Source organism: Pagrus major, chromosome 7 (genome assembly GCF_040436345.1).
Source record: "Pagrus major chromosome 7, Pma_NU_1.0".
NCBI lineage: Eukaryota > Metazoa > Chordata > Actinopteri > Spariformes > Sparidae > Pagrus > Pagrus major.
In genome coordinates, this window is record NC_133221.1 from 15,783,665 (window position 1) to 15,803,258 (window position 19,594).

At 39.0% G+C, this 19,594-nt stretch overlaps 1 protein-coding gene across 1 annotated transcript; it reads left to right on the forward strand.

Moving 5' to 3' along the window:
* The first annotated feature begins 6,993 nt into the window (after positions 1-6,993).
* Positions 6,994-18,353, forward strand: LOC140999395 (deoxynucleoside triphosphate triphosphohydrolase SAMHD1-like). The gene is made up of 15 exons (XM_073469761.1): positions 6,994-7,050; positions 7,458-7,618; positions 7,839-7,954; positions 9,278-9,345; positions 10,466-10,636; positions 10,732-10,832; positions 11,023-11,131; positions 11,211-11,302; positions 11,457-11,572; positions 12,739-12,873; positions 14,337-14,349; positions 17,418-17,487; positions 17,627-17,731; positions 17,866-17,990; positions 18,302-18,353. Exons 1-15 carry the CDS (start codon positions 6,994-6,996, stop codon positions 18,351-18,353), a joined length of 1,491 nt encoding a protein of 496 aa, XP_073325862.1.
* The last annotated feature ends 1,241 nt before the right edge of the window (positions 18,354-19,594 follow it).

Genomic DNA, 19,594 nt, shown 5'->3' on the forward strand with positions numbered 1-19,594 from the left:
CCTTCAAATAGGTATTTCATAAAAGACCAGGGAACCCTATGTATTTTTCTTACTTATGTGTACCTTCATCTTAATCTGCTTATAGCTCAGTGTATCAAAAACACACCTGTTGTCTCATCCTGGATCTGAAGAAAAACTATTGTGTTGCCTGGATCTCTATGAGCAGGGTCTCTCTGAGCTGGATCTGTCTGCAGTGGACCTCTCTGAACTAGATGTCCCTGACTGTCTGTATCATCTGCTTCCTAGTAATATTAAGTGTATAAAATCACACTTACAATCAAACACATTTTTACTACTGATAACAAACTCAAAAGTTGGATTAACTTAACAGTGTGCACTGTGCAGCAACTGTCAGTAGACAGTAAACAGTGTGCAGTATGGTTCAATTCAGTACATAATTTCAGTAGACAGTGACAGTCAACGGTGTGCAGTACTACCAGCAGTCACAGAATACAGCTAATGATAGCAATACGTTCAAAAGCAGACGCAATAAAAAAAAAAGCAAAAAGCAATAAAACTGGGCTGTAGATGCCATGATAATCTTAGACCTCACCGAGTTGTGGCTAAGTTAACTTTTAAGAGAGTTTGAAGACACTGTGAGGAAGTAGCAGCATAGCAGACTCAACTGAAGCATAACTTTGAAACTGGGCCATCTCCATATCTTTAACTTTAAAACCAATTTCTGATTCATATCAGTGAATTGTTACACCCCTACTGTCCACCTTATCCAGTTTGACCCCCTGTATCACTCAGCCCTGAGGTGTGTGACTAATTCTAGCTTCAGGACCTATCACTGTACCTTATGCAGCATGGTGGGAGAGTCATACCTCACTTTGCATAGACTACAACACTGGTACATCTTAATCTTCAAGATTATTTTAGCCACATTTTTCTCATTGCAAAATGTTTCTAATCTCAAATTGCACAAATTGCTTCAGTTCAAAGTGCCTTACTTATATGTCAGATTGGCAAATCAAGCCTGTCCTACTACGGTCCTTAGTGCTGGAATGATCTACAGGACGACCTCTTGATCTTTACATGAATTTAAATGTAGAATATTGGAAGTGGTCACTGCCAGCTGCAGCGTCTTCACACATGCCTTAATATTGTTGCCTTGTCTGCAATTTAGACCCTGGCTTGGTTAGGTCTCACTTGTAAAAAAGACTTCCTCATTAAATGAATGCTATACATATACGGTATATAGTACAATCAGTCAAAACCCCTTGATTTAAGCCATTTCTTTTTTTCTCTCATACCTGGCTGAGAAGCAGGCAGCATGGTGACAGTGAAACCCAAAAGGGCAAAGAATTTTTTTATTTTCAAAATCTGAAATAAACCTGGAACCTGGAAAGTTGAGTTTTCCTTTAACAAACAAGTTTTGTTTTCATTAAGCGTTATTAACCAAAAAACATTTTGTGTATCCCCAATTTTTTTAATATTTCAAATCCTGGTTTGTTTACATAGTGTTTGCTAGTATCCAGACTTCTTCTTCCCTGCCTTTGCTTGCACATTGTTTGAGTAATTGACCCCAAAGATCTGCGAAAAAGTGTGAAACCATTGGCAGGAATTTGTAGCACACCATCCACATGCTTGCCTGCATCCTGTGCATAATTAAAACAAAAATACCCAATGACTGTTATATTAGCAAGCATCATCTCAATTTTTGAGCTGCTTGAGGTTTTGCTAAAATTGAAACGTGTTTTATACTGTTGGGTGGATAAATTTATAACGTGTCAAATTTTACAAACCAATCATCTGTTTAATATGTAAAATCTGACAATAAAGTGTCAGAACCTAATTTAATTTTTGTCTCTTGCATTCAGCAGTTCAAAGTGAATATTCAAGTGTCAAAAATTCTGACAAAAAATGTTTGAGTCCCGTCAAGTGCTCCAGACCAAGGGTGTTTACATTACGACCATACTTCAACTGCAAACGCAGATAAGCAGTTTTAAGAATAGACATATATACATAGACACCTCACTGAGCGCTGAATCATACGTCGACATCGCCGCCATATTGGATATGGCAGATCTGCCCCGTGAACTAATACAAGTCAATGGAGTGAACTTTATAAAGTGCCTACCTGTGCACTAAACATATAAGGAGTAGCTAACGTTTATAATCATCAAGAACGTTACATACGTTGTTTTTGGTACCTATCTGTTTCCCAGATATATTCGTACGTGTGTGAATGGGTAAATGAAAGGCATTAACTTATAGCACTTGGTAGAAGGGCGCTTTATAAAGTTCACTCCATTGACTTGTATTAGTTTACGGGGCAGATCTGCCACATCCAATATGGTGGACGTACTGACGTATCGCAGCAACGGGCCAACCCGCTCAGTGAGGCGTCTATGTATATATGTCTATGGTTTTAAGAGTCCTCACTGAACAGAATCCTGGGTTGTGACATCATCACTATTTGGCTCCACCCTCTGCGAGCCAATCACAAGGGGGCAACCTGCGTCATGTTACATGAAGGTAATAAACCGGAAGTGAGGTGTTTCACTTGTAAAATAAAACAATACAATATGTGCTGAGGTTAGTGTTTACTGATGATCCACAATTTACGTTGACAGTGTGCAACACAAAATGGCTTTTTGTTTCTAGTTGTTTACAGTAGGGATGATAATTTTGTAATTGCGCAGGGATGAAGTAAGTAAGTTAAACACTGATCAATATCCACAACAAAAAATATTTTGTTACAGTCGTCCAATCCGACATGCAGCAAAAATAGGCACCCCAACCAAAACTATTATCTGAAAACCAACAGAGGTACGAAATGAACGATTGATATATAAAAATTAAACACAAAGCGAAACATATAAAGTTAAGTAATGCAAGACATTTCAAAGGACCACGTAGTACCCACCACTAGGGAGAATGTAAGATGGCAGGGTTAGTAAATAAACCTTGATCACCACATCATCAGGTTTGTGCCTCTTAAACTCTTGTAAAGACCATTGTCAGTCTACAGCAAAAGAGATGAAGGAGGTTAAAGTATGAAATGAGGATCTACCAGTTTGGTGACCACACAGGAGAACTGGGAGTGTTCTTACTGGTACTCTTTGTACCAGGGTGTAGCCAGGGTGTGCCAAATTGTTCTTCTGTTTTGTTTCACCTGGCGTTTAATAATTCCATTGGTATGTTTTCAGACAATTCTGTGTAGCTTTGGGTTTGTGCCAGGGCTCATTTGGCATCATGCAAGTACCCTTCTATTCAATCACCTCTTCACAGAGTTGCTTGGAGTCTTTTTTTGTCTACACAGTAAAGGGTGTGACAATCTATGTCCACAATGTATGTGGCAAGTTGCCAGTCCCATCTGTGTGCAAAGGATACAGAGATGGCCTCTTCAAATCTGCACACTGATTTTTAACACACTGCAGCATGTGCTATCAGATCTGAAATTGCTTTTTACATTCAACCATGACCAAAACCATACTTTTTTTCACCAGGGTAAACAAATGTTTCAACCCTTTCCATCAACACTTTGGATGGTGTTTCTATGATAACCATAAATACCTGGGAATTTGGTTGGACAATCAAAATCATACAAATTCAAATTCATGCTGAAGTCCTGTTTTTCCCATGGCATCAGGAAAGAGCTTAGTTGCTGGCCTGTCTCTTACTCAGATTGATTTTGGTAATGCTATTTACAGGTTTGCCTCACCATCCACTAGGGGTGTGCATCTTTCCCTTACAAAACAAGCCGATACATATCTAGGTACATGGGCTACGATACAATTCAGGGACGATACTTTTTATCATGGAACTATTTGATTCGATTCTGATTCAATTCGATCCGGTTTCAGTATGAGACAATACAATTCTTTGTTTCATGTAGATATTCATTTTCTATTATGAATTAGAATAAGCCAATTCTATGAAGCAGCATTGCTTACCTTCAAATAGGTATTTCATAAAAGACCAGGGAACCCTATGTATTTGTCTTACTTATGTGTACCTTCATCTTAATCTGCTTATAGCTCAGTGTATCAAAAACACACCTGTTGTCTCATCCTGGATCTGAAGAAAAACTATTGTGTTGCCTGGATCTCTATGAGCAGGGTCTCTCTGAGCTGGATCTGTCTGCAGTGGACCTCTCTGAACTAGATGTCCCTGACTGTCTGTATCATCTGCTTCCTAGTAATATTAAGTGTATAAAATCACACTTACAATCAAACACATTTTTACTACTGATAACAAACTCAAAAGTTGGATTAACTTAACAGTGTGCACTGTGCAGCAACTGTCAGTAGACAGTAAACAGTGTGCAGTATGGTTCAATTCAGTACATAATTTCAGTAGACAGTGACAGTCAACGGTGTGCAGTACTACCAGCAGTCACAGAATACAGCTAATGATAGCAATACGTTCAAAAGCAGACGCAATAAAAAAAAAAGCAAAAAGCAATAAAACTGGGCTGTAGATGCCATGATAATCTTAGACCTCACCGAGTTGTGGCTAAGTTAACTTTCAAGAGAGTTTGAAGACACTGTGAGGAAGTATAACTGAAGCATAACTTTGAAACTGGGCCATCTCCATATCTTTAACTTTAAAACCAATTTCTGATTCATATCAGTGAATTGTTACACCCCTACTGTCCACCTTATCCAGTTTGACCCCCTGTATCACTCAGCCCTGAGGTGTGTGACTAATTCTAGCTTCAGGACCTATCACTGTACCTTATGCAGCATGGTGGGAGAGTCATACCTCACTTTGCATAGACTACAACACTGGTACATCTTAATCTTCAAGATTATTTTAGCCACATTTTTCTCATTGCAAAATGTTTCTAATCTCAAATTGCACAAATTGCTTCAGTTCAAAGTGCCTTACTTATATGTCAGATTGGCAAATCAAGCCTGTCCTACTACGGTCCTTAGTGCTGGAATGATCTACAGGCCAAACTCTTGATCTTTACATGAATTTAAATGCAGAATATTGGAAGTGGTCACTGCCAGCTGCAGCGTCTTCACACATGCCTTAATATTGTTGCCTTGTCTGCGATTTAGACCCTGGCTTGGTTAGGTCTCACTTGTAAAAGAGACTTTCTCATTAAATGAAGGCTATACATATACGGTATATAGTACAATCAATCAAAACCCCTTGATTTAAGCCATTTCTTTTTTTCTCTCATACCTGGCTGAGAAGCAGGCAGCATGGTGACAGTGAAACCCAAAAGGGCAAAGAATTTTTTTATTTTCAAAATCTGAAATAAACCTGGAACCTGGAAAGTTGAGTTTTCCTTTAACAAACAAGTTTTGTTTTCATTAAGCGTTATTAACCAAAAAACATTTTGTGTATCCCCAATTTTTTTAATATTTCAAATCCTGGTTTGTTTACATAGTGTTTGCTAGTATCCAGACTTCTTCTTCCCTGCCTTTGCTTGCACATTGTTTGAGTAATTGACCCCAAAGATCTGTGAAAAAGTGTGAAACCATTGGCAGGAATTTGTAGCACACCATCCACATGCTTGCCTGCATCCTGTGCATAATTAAAACAAAAATACCCAATGACTGTTATATTAGCAAGCATCATCTCAATTTTTGAGCTGCTTGAGGTTTTGCTAAAATTGAAACGTTGGGTGGATAAATTTATAACGTGTCAAATTTTACAAGCCAATCATCTGTTTAGTATGTAAAATCTGACAATAAAGTGTCAGGTGATTATAGCTCTCAGATTGATGTCGTGAAGTGAAGTTGCATTTTGTGAGGTGAAGTGTGACAACACCAGTCACCAGGATAAAATGTTAGTAGTACACATATGTCCAAGGTTGACATTCGTACTAAATGTGGCATATCATGTTCACATTAAATGTCTATTAGCCACCGACCAAAACCGTCTATTTTTCATGGGAAGTCAGACCATCTCCATCTGTGATTGTGGCGACCAAAATAGGTATTTTAAGACAAACTATTATATTTTCCTAACCCTAACCAAGCATTTAACCAGAACATAAGCACAGTGTTGTTACAAGAGACAAATAGAAAATTCAGACTAAACAAATGTAAAGTTGCAACAAGACACATTCACTTTTAACAAATCTGTCTCTATAGGAGCTACTTTTATATAAATAAATATAACTAGTAAAGTTAAAAGTATGGAGTGTAGTTCCATACTCTGATAGATGAATGATACAGAATAACATTACACATTTAAAGAACAAAGTGAAGTTCTAGTTTCACTTCTCTCCCTGTGATGAGTTGGCAAAATGACTTTTAAATGGCAGAATGGGCGTGGGTGCATGATGGAATGTGGCTCTTTAAAAGCAGGACGGCTATTGTTTTTACTCTGGGTGGCCCTACCTGTAAACAGGTAAACAGAAGGGAAGACAAATTAAGCAGAACAGTAACCAGCAGTGCATTTAATATACTGTATATTTAATAAAGTGTGTGGGCACTACCTGACCTATTAGTTTTATCTGTCTTTTTCTTACCACAATTACCAAAATAAAGTTATGTTATGGCTTCAGTTGCAGTTTTATGCTCACATAATCTGTTTTGTACAGAGTATACATACACATTCACTGGAAGGATTTTACATTTACAACACTTTGAGTACTCACATGCTGCAGGAAGGGATTTGACGACCTGACTGCATGATTAAACAAGGTTCTGTAGGAATAATATCACAATGTCTGCATAGAATAATTTGACCAGTAACACAACTGAACAACTATTTTGTTACACAATGTAACACAATTTTAAGTACTATGAAGGACAGTGGTTATAAGAGTAAAACGAGTATAAGAATGTGTCTTGTGAACGTCTGATGTGTTTTCAGTTTTGATTTACTGAAATGTTTTTGTGGTCTAATCAATCACAAGACACCCATGATGAGGGCAGTGACCAATCTGATAGGTGTGGCGAGATATAAAAGCCAGGTACTGTTCCAACCCCTCAGCAGTCTAAACGTGTTTTAATATTGTTCGTGTGGCTATCCCGATATATCTGCTGCTTGTTGTACCAACATAGAAAGCATCAGTTAGCCATGGCTACAACTTCTGAAAGCTCGTCAGAGAAGGAAGAGACAATCTTCCAAGGCAAGGTAAAATATTGTGTACTGTAACTACACATCACACTTCATTTTCAGGCCTAGATAACTATAGTAATTATTACTGTACTTGTATTAAGATTGTGTATGTTTGTTGTCAGTTGTTGAGTCCAAAGTCAATCTCCAGCTGAAGGTGATGGAAACATTAAAGATGAGGAAGATTGCAGTATGAAAAACTAGTTCACGAAATACTCAGAAGAACTTTTCTATTTTGCTCCACAACATACATTTTTTTAATTGTATCTATTGATTTTATTCCTCTGTAGCTGTGGCTTCATGTTTGAATTCAATAGGCCTCATTCAAGAAAATGTTTGAATTCTTATCCTTTTGCAAGCTCACAGAGCCCTCGAGAGATTAGAGCTGGTTTTACTGGTAATATTTTGGGACTGTGTCCGGCCAGGTGTTTAATGATCCCATCCACGGGCATTTGGAGTTGCACCCACTTCTCATCAAAATCATTGACACGCCACAGTTCCAGAGACTTCGATTCATCAAGCAGCTTGGGGGGGCCTACTTTGTTTACCCTGGAGCATCCCACAACCGCTTCGAACACTCCATTGGGTATGTCTGCATTTTTTCAGATACACTGACACTGTTCTGTGTCCTAAGATACTCAATCCTAATGACAGGTAATGAACAATGACATGAACAAAGCAATAAATAATAATTAAAGTTAACATTGCATACCCTAGTACAGGTGTACAAGTCCATATTTTCTGTTTTGCAATACGATACTGTACGATAATTGAGTAATGAGTTTTTTCATTGTTGTGCTGTAAAGGGTGGCACACTTGGCAGGAGAGCTTGTACGAGCTCTGAGAACACGGCAGCCGGAGCTCGGGATCACTGATGAAGACATCCTTTGTGTGCAGATTGCTGGTCTCTGCCATGACCTGGGTGAGTCATACATACCTTTTTCTCTATTTCATGTAAAAGGTTTTAAGTGGTAATTGCTGGTTGTGATTTAGAGTAAAAATGACAGATTGACAGTATTTGACAAATTGTCAATAAAAGCTGGTGTTGCTGTAATGTACAGTGTTACAGCAAGTATTAACAATTAAAGGCTGACCCCTAAATGAAGAATGAATGAAGAAAATGGAGGCAATTTGTGCAGTGTTTCAAATGAAAATGTACAATTTAGGTTGTTTTTTTTTAACAATACGCCTGTTCTAATTTTAAAACTAAAAACTTCCTGCAGATATTTCAGATTAAATGCCTTACAGGAAAGAAGAGGAAAGGTATGGGGAGGCCGTTAATGTGAAACATTTGCAGTCTTGAATTTCATTGAGATCAGCTTAACGTAAAAAGAAAGAATGATGAAGTGGAAAGTTTTGGTTAAGCTCAAAGAACTATAGGCAACAGTGTTTGTAGCTCTTCCAAACCATCATACTGAAGGGTGGGGTTGAAAAAACATTCTTCAGAGAGAGAGGAGTGATGCAATAATTGTTTTAATATACAATAATGTCATTTTTTCCAGTCTCTCCTGTAAGGCATTCATAGTGCAGCACTCACTGTACACACAAGAAATGACCACTCATTCACTCATTACCTTCCAATAAACTGACACCCAGTGGTTTCTTCTATAGTGAGAGGTAAATCAAAAAATGTAGAACACTTATCAATCATAGTCACTGTGATTCAGACTGATTGAGTCAGTTTTTTTAAAGACCTGTATGGAACCTACTGGTATGTTGATGAAAGTGATTCTGCAAAAATGTACAGTACGTCATCATGAGTTTATCATATTCATCAAACATAAACATGGCTGAAATGTTGAACTGACATTACCAGCAAAATATAATAACAACAAATGGAAGCAGGTCCCAAAATAGTTCATTTATAAAAATGCAATTATTAAATTGGGGGAGAGTATATCCCTGTCTCTAATTTGCCCTATTTCTGATAAGTTCATGGTTAATGGTAGATACATTCACTCATATCAATACACTATTCTGCACCTTGCACGGCCAACAAGAAGCAATACAGCACTTCATATCCAAAAAGCCTCAAGATATTTTTATGCTCAGCTGTTTACACACCGATGGAAAAGCCACCAGGGGCAATTTGGGGTTCAGTACCATAAGTAACATGCACCCGCGAGATCAGGGGATCAAATCACCAACCATCCTACTTGCTTTACCTCCTGAGTCACAGCCGCTCACTTTACAGTTCACACACGATAATTATTAGGTTATCTTATAACTATTTCTCTACATCTAGGACATGGGCCCTTTTCCCATCTGTATGAAAAGTTCATCGAGAAAAGACGTCCAGAATTGAAGTGGAAGGTAAGTTTTCCATGATGTATGTCAAAAGAACCTATCAGAAAATTAAGTACAGAGAAAAACAGAGACAGAAACTGCATTACAGGTGAAATTTGCCATGTTTTATGTCGATATCCCAATCAGTGTTAAAGGAATAGTTCACTCTAAAACAAAATCCAGTCATTATCGACTCACCCACATACTGATGATAAGTCCGGTGTAGTTTCTTATTCCTCAAAGTGCAGCTGGAGACCCGCGGGGGTATCCTCCAACAATAATCCATATAACGAGCGTGAGTGGCACCCGAGACGAAAAGGTCCATAAAACTACACAAAAACTTTGTAATATTCCTCCATACTGCTCGTCCGCTGCAATCCAAGTGTCCTGAAGTGGCGACATCCAGAGTTTAGTCGAAACGACGTCATTTAGTACATTTTTACAGCCTAAACAGTCACTATACTGTATCTGCCTGGAGGCACGCTCCGCGTTCACGCGAGTGTCCCTCACAGCGTTTGCACTACGGAAGCAATGCTTGCACAGCCTGCCTACATGTACCAGGATGCATTGCACGCATCCTACTGACGCTCCACCCCCTAATACTTCCTAAACCTGCCCATCATGTGAAGGTGGGCGTTTCAAACGGGGCTATGTACAAAAAGGCAACTGAAATAGGTTAGCTACGTCATTGATAATAAAACGGAAGAAGAGAAAGTTTATATTTGGTAGTGTTGTACAATACACATAGTTTATTTAGTATCCATTAGATCTCAGTCCAGTGAGAAAAATATTAATTCATAGCATTGTTCACAATAAAAACTGTGAAGACATGTTGTAAAACTTTCAATGAATACAACAGAAACAATAATACAGAAGATGGCTGAGTGATGAACAAATAAGCTTCAGTGCTCAGGGGCCCCTGGGGGTACTAATCCAGTCGTGCTTGCTTGAAAATACTGTGATCTACAAAAGGGGGGCACCGCAGAAATGTTTGGGAACCACTGCTGTGAGTCATAGCCACAGATCTGTCATCTGGCAAAAATGACAGATCCTGTCATGTTTCAGCAAACTACTTGTACAGTGAGTGATTGTTTTTTTTACATTGAATTCTCATGTTAACATATGAATGAGTCTGTTTCTGTTGCAGCATGAGAAGGCCTCTATAGAAATGTTTGACTACCTGGTGAAAGACAATGACCTGGAGAAAGAGATGAAGAAGTGGAAGCTGAACCCTACCAAGGACGACCACCTAGAGCCTACCACTGACCTGGTCTTCATCAAAGAAATGATTGGCGGACCTCTGGACACTACAGCAGCAGTCAGTCATGCTAATGTGAATTGTGTGAAATCAATCAGTATCATCATTACCACAGCAGCCATATCTAAATCCACTCTTGTGTGTCATCTTCTCAGTGGCCATATAAAGGTCGGTCAGAGGACAAGTCCTTCCTCTATGAAATCGTGTCCAACAAAAGAAATGGCATTGATGTGGACAAGTTTGACTACTTTGCCAGGTGGGACTTGTTGAACAGCTGCTGTAGAACAATTCACTTTTTGATATAGAAGGATGAACTACTATGTGTTACAATGACAATATTCTCTGGATTATTTTAACTATATGCAGGATTCCTCAGGGTGAATTGATTAGTTTAACATATTAAGCCACATTTCTTCACATATTTCTTAACTTTGATTTTTTTTCAGGGACTGCCACCACCTGGGCATGAAGAACAACTTTGACTATCACCGCTTCTTCCACTTTGCCAGGGTGTGTGAGGTGAAGGGTGTGACGCAGATCTGCGTTAGAGACAAGGTTCAGACATTGTTGCTTTTTATCAGATTTTAAACAGCAATCCATTTATCTGAGACTAAACTATCGGTTATCTTAACAGGAGGAGGGCAATATCTATGACATGTTCCACACAAGGTGCCAACTCCACAGGAGAGCCTACCAACACAAAGTGAACAAGAACATAGAGACTATGTGAGTACATACCCTTCCCCTGTTGGTACTCCAACATTTAGCGCTGTCTGCTGTCTGATGTAGCTTATGTCATTTGCTTTATGATTTACTCTCTTGTATGGAACACTGTAACATGTTCTTAAAAGAAATAATGATGCTGGGTATGATTATCCAGGATCACAGACGCTTTTTTAAAAGCAGACGGGCACATCAGGATTGAAGGCTCAGAAGGAAAGATCTTCACTCTCTCCACAGCCATAGATGATATGGAGGCCTACACCAAGCTGACAGGTCTGTAGATACTACTGTGATCTGTGACCACCAAAATCTAATCAGTTCATCCTTAACTCAAAGTAGATGTATATGACAAATTTGAAGAAATTCCCTCAAGGCGTTGTTGTAATGGCACATTCACAAGAATGGGATGGACAACCTGAAAACATGATGCATCCAGCCTCGGCTATCGCCGGCACAGAGCCATAAAAAAATGTCAGACTTTTGTGCTGAAAATTTTAAGACCAATCAACAGAGAATAACATTTACCATGTGACAAGTTGTTTTACAATATATTAATGTTACAAACATGTTGAATTTGATATATTACAGATGATCCTTCTTGTAAGTTAATGTAAGTGGTTGAGTGACTGTCTTGATATGTTCGATCAAGAACAAAAGATTAACTTTTTTTTTAAAGTAATATACCAGTAAGGTGCTGAAAATTGTATCAATCATTATCAATCTTTTTATATATATGAGACTAGAGCTGAATTTGTCATTTATTTCTCTTGTACAATATTGTTAGATTTAGTGAAGAGAATATATAATTATCACAAGTCTGCACAAACCTGCTAATACACTGACTATATATTTTTGTACTTATTGTGTGACACAAAATGTAAATCATCATTTATTCCCAAATTGTATCTCCAAAAGTGAGGCGATTTTACATGAAAAGATATAATAAAGGTAATTACGGGGGATTTGTTGATTGTAAATATTATATCATAGTCCAAAACCAGTTGAAATTCAGCAAGCTTTTTTAATCGTGGCTAGACTTCCAACCTAGAAATACTTGCATTCGGAGGCGTGGCTTCTGATACGGCAGCCGCTTTGCCACATCAGTCTTGTGAACAAGAGCAGCCAATGAGGTATCTATGTGTATATATCTAAGAGGTTATTATTGTAGGTAGTTTTGATCATGTGATCATGCACATTAAATGACACCAGATCCTGTAAATTAGATAGTTGTAATCAGTGATGAACATCAAAATGCTGGATTGAGCCAGCTTTTATCAAGGATGTTTAAATAATATGAATTATATTATTATTATATATTTAAGAATGAATTATGAAGTCATTTTATCACATAGTCAAATTATTTATTATTTACTTTGGAACCTTGTCTTTGGTTTGTTCTAACTCACCTTTCTTCAACTCTGTTACTGTTTGTCCTGTAGATTGTGTGTTTGAGGAAATACTCTTCTCTTCCTCCACCGAACTAAAAGAGGCTAAGCAGATTCTGATGAGGATCATCTCTCGAGATCTCTACATGTTTCTGGGGGAAATGCAGATTAAGAAACCCACCGAGGTGCGTATCTAATGTCTCTGTGTGGCCATGTCGCCTTCCACATCTGTTTGAAATGTTAACTAGTTCACTATTACATCTGACCTGGATGTAAAACTCTTTTTGTTCTTGTTAAGTGCACATTGCTTGTTTCTGTCGTCTCTATCATTTTACACACCTTGTATAGGTATTGTGCCGGGATTTCATGTCGACCACAGTAAATTCCAGGGTCATTCCTAGAATGATGTGATAGCACTCTGAAAAAGAGTAACGTTACACATCTCCCACATCTAGAAAGGAGTTAGTCTGTGTTTTTTCGCTTGTTCTTGACATTCCTATCAGTATTTTTCTATACCTCATTCATCTCCACTGCTTTCATTTTAGAGATCAGATGAAGTTCAGCTGGAAACTAACACTGGTGAGGATGATGCAGAGAGAGCCATCACTAAACAGTTGCAGGTAGGTGTTATATGAAGGGTGAGGTGATTTTAGTTTGTTGATCATGAGAGGAAGGTTTGAACATGATAAGAAGTGAACACGGTTGAATTTAAACAATAATATAACAAACATGATTTTAATATTGCACCAGCTTTCCCATCAGTATTTTTCTATACCTTATTCACCTAACCTTAAAGGGTTAGGGTGCTTGTAGTAACTGCAGTCTCGTCGCATTGTGTGACATTGTGACTGTTTTCCTTTTAGGGTGTTCAGAGCAGGGACAGACAGCTGAGAGACACTGAAGTCAGGGGACAGAGGAGAGAGTCATATCAGCCACACCCAAAATTCATTGACACTCAAGTTCTGTTCAGGGAAGTTTAAGGCGACCCATGCAGCAATAGCACATGCAGAGAATCCATCATGCACTGCAATAAAACCCCTGTGTCCCACGAGATGGACAGTACGGGGCAAAGCCATCACAGCTGTTTTGTCACAGTATAGGTCAGTGCTGGCTAGCTTGCAGGAGATGGCTTGTGGTGCCTCAAATACTGCATCTACTGCTAATGGCCTGCTAGGGCAGTTTAGGAAAGGCAAAACAGTTTTGGGTCTCATCCTTGCCTCACCAGTGATTTGTGAGCTTGAATGCCTGAACATCTTTCAGAGAACTGAAACCATTGCTGGCATGAGGGCTGCTGTCCAAGTTGTTAGGACCTCACTCAAGGCCAAAAGAGATGAGGCAAGTTTCAAAACTCTGTTTGAAGAGGCGACGGCTGTGGTTCAGTCTTTAGGTGTTAAGCCCATTACCATTCCACAGACCACACTGCCCCCAAAACGCTTCATTGAAGGAGTTGGGGCACATCAGCCTAAAAGTGCCAAGGACCCCTACAGAGGGGAATTCTTTAAAGTCCTGGATATTGTAGATGCACAGCTCAGTGAGCTATTTAACCAGGATGACTTGCTGACTTTGCAAAAGTTGGAAGAGACACTTCTGAGTGGAGAGATTGAGGCTGCAGTCATTGAGAAATACCCAGAGTTGAACAGAGTCACTTCCAGTGCAACTTTCCATGTTTCGCCTGAACTACTCATTTAGCAACAGTGCAGAGGCTGCAGAGATCATTCGTGGATTGCCTGTAGGAGGTACGTAGACTATTTGGGCAAGTGGAAAACCTGGTCAGGTTGCTTTTGGTAGTCCCCATTTCATCCTCTGAGGCAGAGAGAAGTTTTAGTGTCCTCCGCAGGCTCCAGTCCACAATGAATCAAAACAGACTTAACCATGTTGCTGTCTGTCATGTCCATCAGGATAAACTTGACTTACTGGACAAGAGGTCAATTTGCAAACAATTTGTGGCTGCAAATGACAGGAGGAAAAAACATTTTGGCTCTTTTGCCTAGGCCAGTGTTTTTCAACCTTTTGTGCGCCACGGCACATGTTTGACACTGAAAAAAAAAAATCACATGGCACGCAAATTATTGAATGCAGGACTGTACAGTGCTATCCAACTTTTATTTGTGACAGAAAACTACACAGGAATTGACATTTATCAGTTCATTACATCCATTCTAATGTCTTTTTCGTTTACCTTTACCCTCACACACCAGTTAGTGGAAATGTGGAAGGATATCACTCGAGAGTAAAAACAAGTTGGTTTATATGTTAACATTCTTGATGCTGTTTTTGCCTTTCACCGTAACCTTTGCCTGTATCTGTGTCTGTTAATTGAGGCATAAGATACAACTAAGAAAAGAAAATGTATTCAGAAAATTTGAATTCAAATTTTGATCAATATTCTTCATGTTATTTATTAATCTACAAAACTGGATGATTAGGCCTGCAATTAAAGAATTGATTTGATATTTATCAGTTCATCACTGCCATTCAAAATGTGTTTTCCTTTACCTTTACAAATGTATCTTTTTAGTAGAATAAAATACATTTGTGAATGTTTTGCAGTGTAGTTAATTTATGACATTTCTGTTCAAACCATTAACGGATCTGTCAGGTTTCCGATATGTGTCCCCCCCAATGTTAAACTCATTCCTACGCCCCTGCCTCCTAGTCCCTGTGACGACCTGTTTTAATGCAGCCAAATTCACAATATAGTTGTAGTCCTTTACATATTTTTCTGTCACTTAATCATAGCTCATATATATGTGGCAAGAGCGAGGGGAACACGAGTGAGAGAATTGGATGATTCGGGACTTATGGTCACGCTAGTTTCAACAAACTGCCAATCAGTGTATTTGTTTTGTTGCTCGACAACGCCACCTGGGGGAGTTTCGCCCCCAGGAACTTAGATGAGAAAAGGACACAGGTTCGAACATACACCCCGACAACAGATGTGATTTCAATATAAAAAGAATATTTTATTTCACAATTAAGTTGTTTAAAAGGGACAATAAAACTACTGCACCCCCAGTGACAGGTACTTAGTTGTGGTATACCATTTCCACCTATATACTACATCTCTAAGCTCTCGGCTAAACGAGGATGTTAGCAAAGAAAACAAATCATGCAATCAACTTGAAATAAACAAAAACACTTAAACACAAAAAAAAGGAACAAAACACAGCGATCCAATTAGAAATAATAAACCTAGAAAAAGAATCGTTAAAGCATGCAATCACAATCCAAAATGTACAAACGGAAAACAAATCATGCAATCAACTTAAATGAACGAAAACACTTAAACACAAAAATAAACAAAACACCAGCAAAGCAAATCAATTAGAAATAAACCTAGGAAAAACAGCAATCATTAATTCATGCAAACATAATTCAAAATGTGCCAACTCCACACATAAAGCCACCAAGCCCCAGCAGTGGGAACAGCGGACCAACAATTAGCAGCGCACGGTTGCAGTGAGTCAGTTAACGACTGTCACCGAACCGGACTAGCGGCAGACGAGACAGCGGCAGTGTCACCTGGTGCGGCGGAACACTGAACTAGGACCTGGAGTCCCGCAGCGCACAGCGTGCCTGCAAATTACACACAAAATCGCCAATTAAAATTACAAATCATTACTGAAAGTAATCGAAAGTAATCTGAACTACAGACCATCTACCACATAGAACAGGTACAGCTTTCCCGACAGAAGAGGAAGCGCAGCGAGCCGCGCATAAAGTTACTGCTGAGAGACCAGAGAAAAGTTACATTAGCGGCAGGCTGAATCAACGCCGCCGAAGCCTTAGGTGAGCCAGCCTACCTGGAGAAAGCAAACCGCCCAGCGTGGACAACTCCAGTCCCCCACCGCCGCGGCCGACAGACAACCGCACTGCAAAGCACAACATAGAACAGGTGTAATGCCCAAAAAGACACACAGCGGCCCCAGTAAACCACGCTGAACAGGACTTACACTTACCGAGCAATGAAGCAGCGAATCCTACAATGCCAACCACCACGCCGATCAGGCCAAACCACACGCCACACCACCCCTGGACGCCAGACCCGGAGAGACAAAAGCGCAAACTGAGCAGCAGGCATCTGTGCAGCTATAGTGGCGGCCAGCCCCGCCCCTCAATCAGGCGCAGCCCGCCGACCCGCACCTGATGTGGATCGAGCAAAGAGGACGGGGCGGGGAGTGGATGAAAAAGTTCATCCTGCCACATATACACAGATGTGTTTAAGGAGGAGGTAGATTGGGACTGGTGGTTTGATCACTGATTCCTCTGTTCATTGTCGTCGTGTCCTTGAGCAGGACACTGAACCTAAAATTGCACCTGATAGGCAGGCCAGCGCTTTGCATGGCTGCCATGAATGTGTGTGTGTGTGTGTGTGTGTGTGTGTGTGTGTGTGTGTGTGTGTGTGTGTGTGTGTGCGTGCGTGCGTGCGTGCGTGCGTGCGTGTGTGAATGAGTGAATAGTTAAGCACTTTGTCTGTTAAGGTTGAAAAGTGGAGTTTAAGTGCAGCCCAGTTACATTTTAATATGTAATGTAGGCTACATGTTATTCACAAACTGCGCAGGGTTACATCATCATTTTTCAAAAGCTCCATTTTCTTCAAACATAAGACGGGAAAATGGACTTACACACTTCAAACTTAATTTTGGGGCGAGTGTGGACAGAGAGCCAAAACCAAGAAACAAAGATATTCCACCTGTTTCTTACCCTTTCACCTCCCTCCCTAAGGATGTGAGAAATGCTTGGAAGAAGGAATTGAAGAAACCGCTTACTGGTGGATTGAAACCAGAGGACTTTGTAGATTTGGTATGTTTTTAGTATAATTATTTCACTTTTCTTAAAATCTTGATCTTGATGATTCATTTGATTTGTCAGATGCCCTCTGTTGCGGCAAAATTCACTTGTGAATATAAAAAACAACTTCTAGCTCACCTTTGTCATTTAGGTCGTTACTCTGGACTATGGGAAGAAAGACAAGAACCCTGTGGATCATGTGAACTTCTACAGCAAGGACAACCAAGACAAGGCAGACAAGCTCACCAAAGAGAAGGTCAGAACTAAAGCAATGATGACAGAATATTTCATCTTAGTCTTTCCTTGCATGTGCTGTTTGTCCCCTGTGTGTTGTTAGGGCAGCTTCTGGCATGTTAATTTTTACAACTTTATGCTGCTGTCGTTTTTAAGGTGTCCCAACTTCTCCCAACAAACTTTTCTGAGAGGATAATCAGGTTTTACTGCAAGAAGACTGATGAAAAAAGTGTGAGCGCTGCCAAGAAACACTTCAAGCTGTGGGAGAGAAAAATTGAGAGGTAACAATTAGATCTGAAAACTATTTCCATCAATTAATCTACCGATTCTTTTCTACATTAATTGACTAATAGAGCTATCTTATACAGATATAAAACATCTTAAAGCCCAATGTGGCATCTTGAAGAATCTTGTTTTTTCTGGCGAACAATCCACCAACTCCAAATTATCCGTCACATAAGACAAAGACAAGTAGCAGATCCTCACAAGTCATAAACTGGATCGAGGTATCATTTGGCATTTTTCCTTTTAACGCTGCACTGCTCTTGTTAATACTGATGCACTTGTCTGTGCTTTCTTTACCTACCTGCAGGAAGGAGATGATGGAACAGCAGAGAACAGCCCTGGGGGAATCAACCAATTAATCTGAAGTTTGGAAGATGAAGATCCAAAACTGAAGAAAGAAACCAGAAACTCCCTGGTACTCATTTATTCGTTATGATTAGAAATTATTAAAATGCTGTATATGGTGAGTATGTGACACCATTTTTCTCAAAAAAACAAAACAAAAAAACAATGACGCATGTAAATGAGTATCAATGAGGTTGCATTGATGCACATTCAGGGCATGTACTTAGGCCTGTTCAATATTATTCACATATCTTTGTTTTAGTTTGATCATTTTAAAATCAGTCACATTTTAGACTCCTTTCTCCATCTGCAGCTGTAAGTGCTTCATTTAAGACTGAATCCCTGTTTAATACCATGTTAGTACCAAATACATTACATTCTGTCATTATGTTGTGAAAAATCAATCATGGTTACTCAAAATGTCTTTGTGTAAAACTAAATACTGAATGTTTTACAGCAGGGTTTTATTCAGCCATCAGTCACATTTATGCTTCTTTGTGTATAATCTGTGTATTCTTCATGATCAGGTAAAGATGTAGAGCACTGTGTAAAGCACATTTGCAATGGAGTAGGTCATTTAAAGTAGACATTTATTTCTTGATTATGAGTTTCAGATATTTAGTGGTGTTTGGTTTTGATGTTAATCATGTTAATCAATATGGAAATCTGATAACATAATGTTTTGACTTGGAGTGATGTTTGATTGAAGTTAATTCTTGGTGGCGGTTGTGGTTGTTTTACTCTTTTTTTGCACTTTGTATTTTATCTATCAATATGAAATACATATTTAATAATCTGTCATGCTATACAACTCAATTTGCTTTCTTTGATGTAACCACCTGTATGAATGTGGTTAAGACAGAATTGTGAAGAATAAAGGGAAACCTACCAGAGGTTATTATAACCTTTCAACTGTATCCCTACTGAGATGGGTTAATAACAGATTGTGCCTGCTCTTGTTGAAATAAAGCTCTTTTTCCTCTTTGTTGTGTGTCCTCTTGCAGTTCAACTTGTCTAACAATAGATAAAATCATATACAGATGGAGAATGGAGATGCTATAACAACAGTTGAATTTGAGTTTTTATGATGCAATGTATTTATAGCATTTATGTATTTTCAGAACACATTTTTAATTAATTAAGCTCATATCAAACACTATGAGTGTAAATGCAGTGACTCCGTAAGGAACTGTACATTAACTGAAATAAATCTCATAATATGGCTCATGAATAACTTAAAGTGTGAACAAGGTTC

Excerpts from the sequence above, each read along its gene's own strand:
- LOC140999395 (XM_073469761.1), top strand. The coding sequence starts at position 6,994 with ATGGCTACAACTTCTGAAAGCTCGTCAGAGAAGGAAGAGACAATCTTC. Across the intron at positions 10,833-11,022 it reads AAGTTTGACTACTTTGCCAG|GGACTGCCACCACCTGGGCA; the intron begins GTGGGACTTGTT and ends ATTTTTTTTCAG. Across the intron at positions 17,488-17,626 it reads CAGAGGACTTTGTAGATTTG|GTCGTTACTCTGGACTATGG; the intron begins GTATGTTTTTAG and ends TTTGTCATTTAG.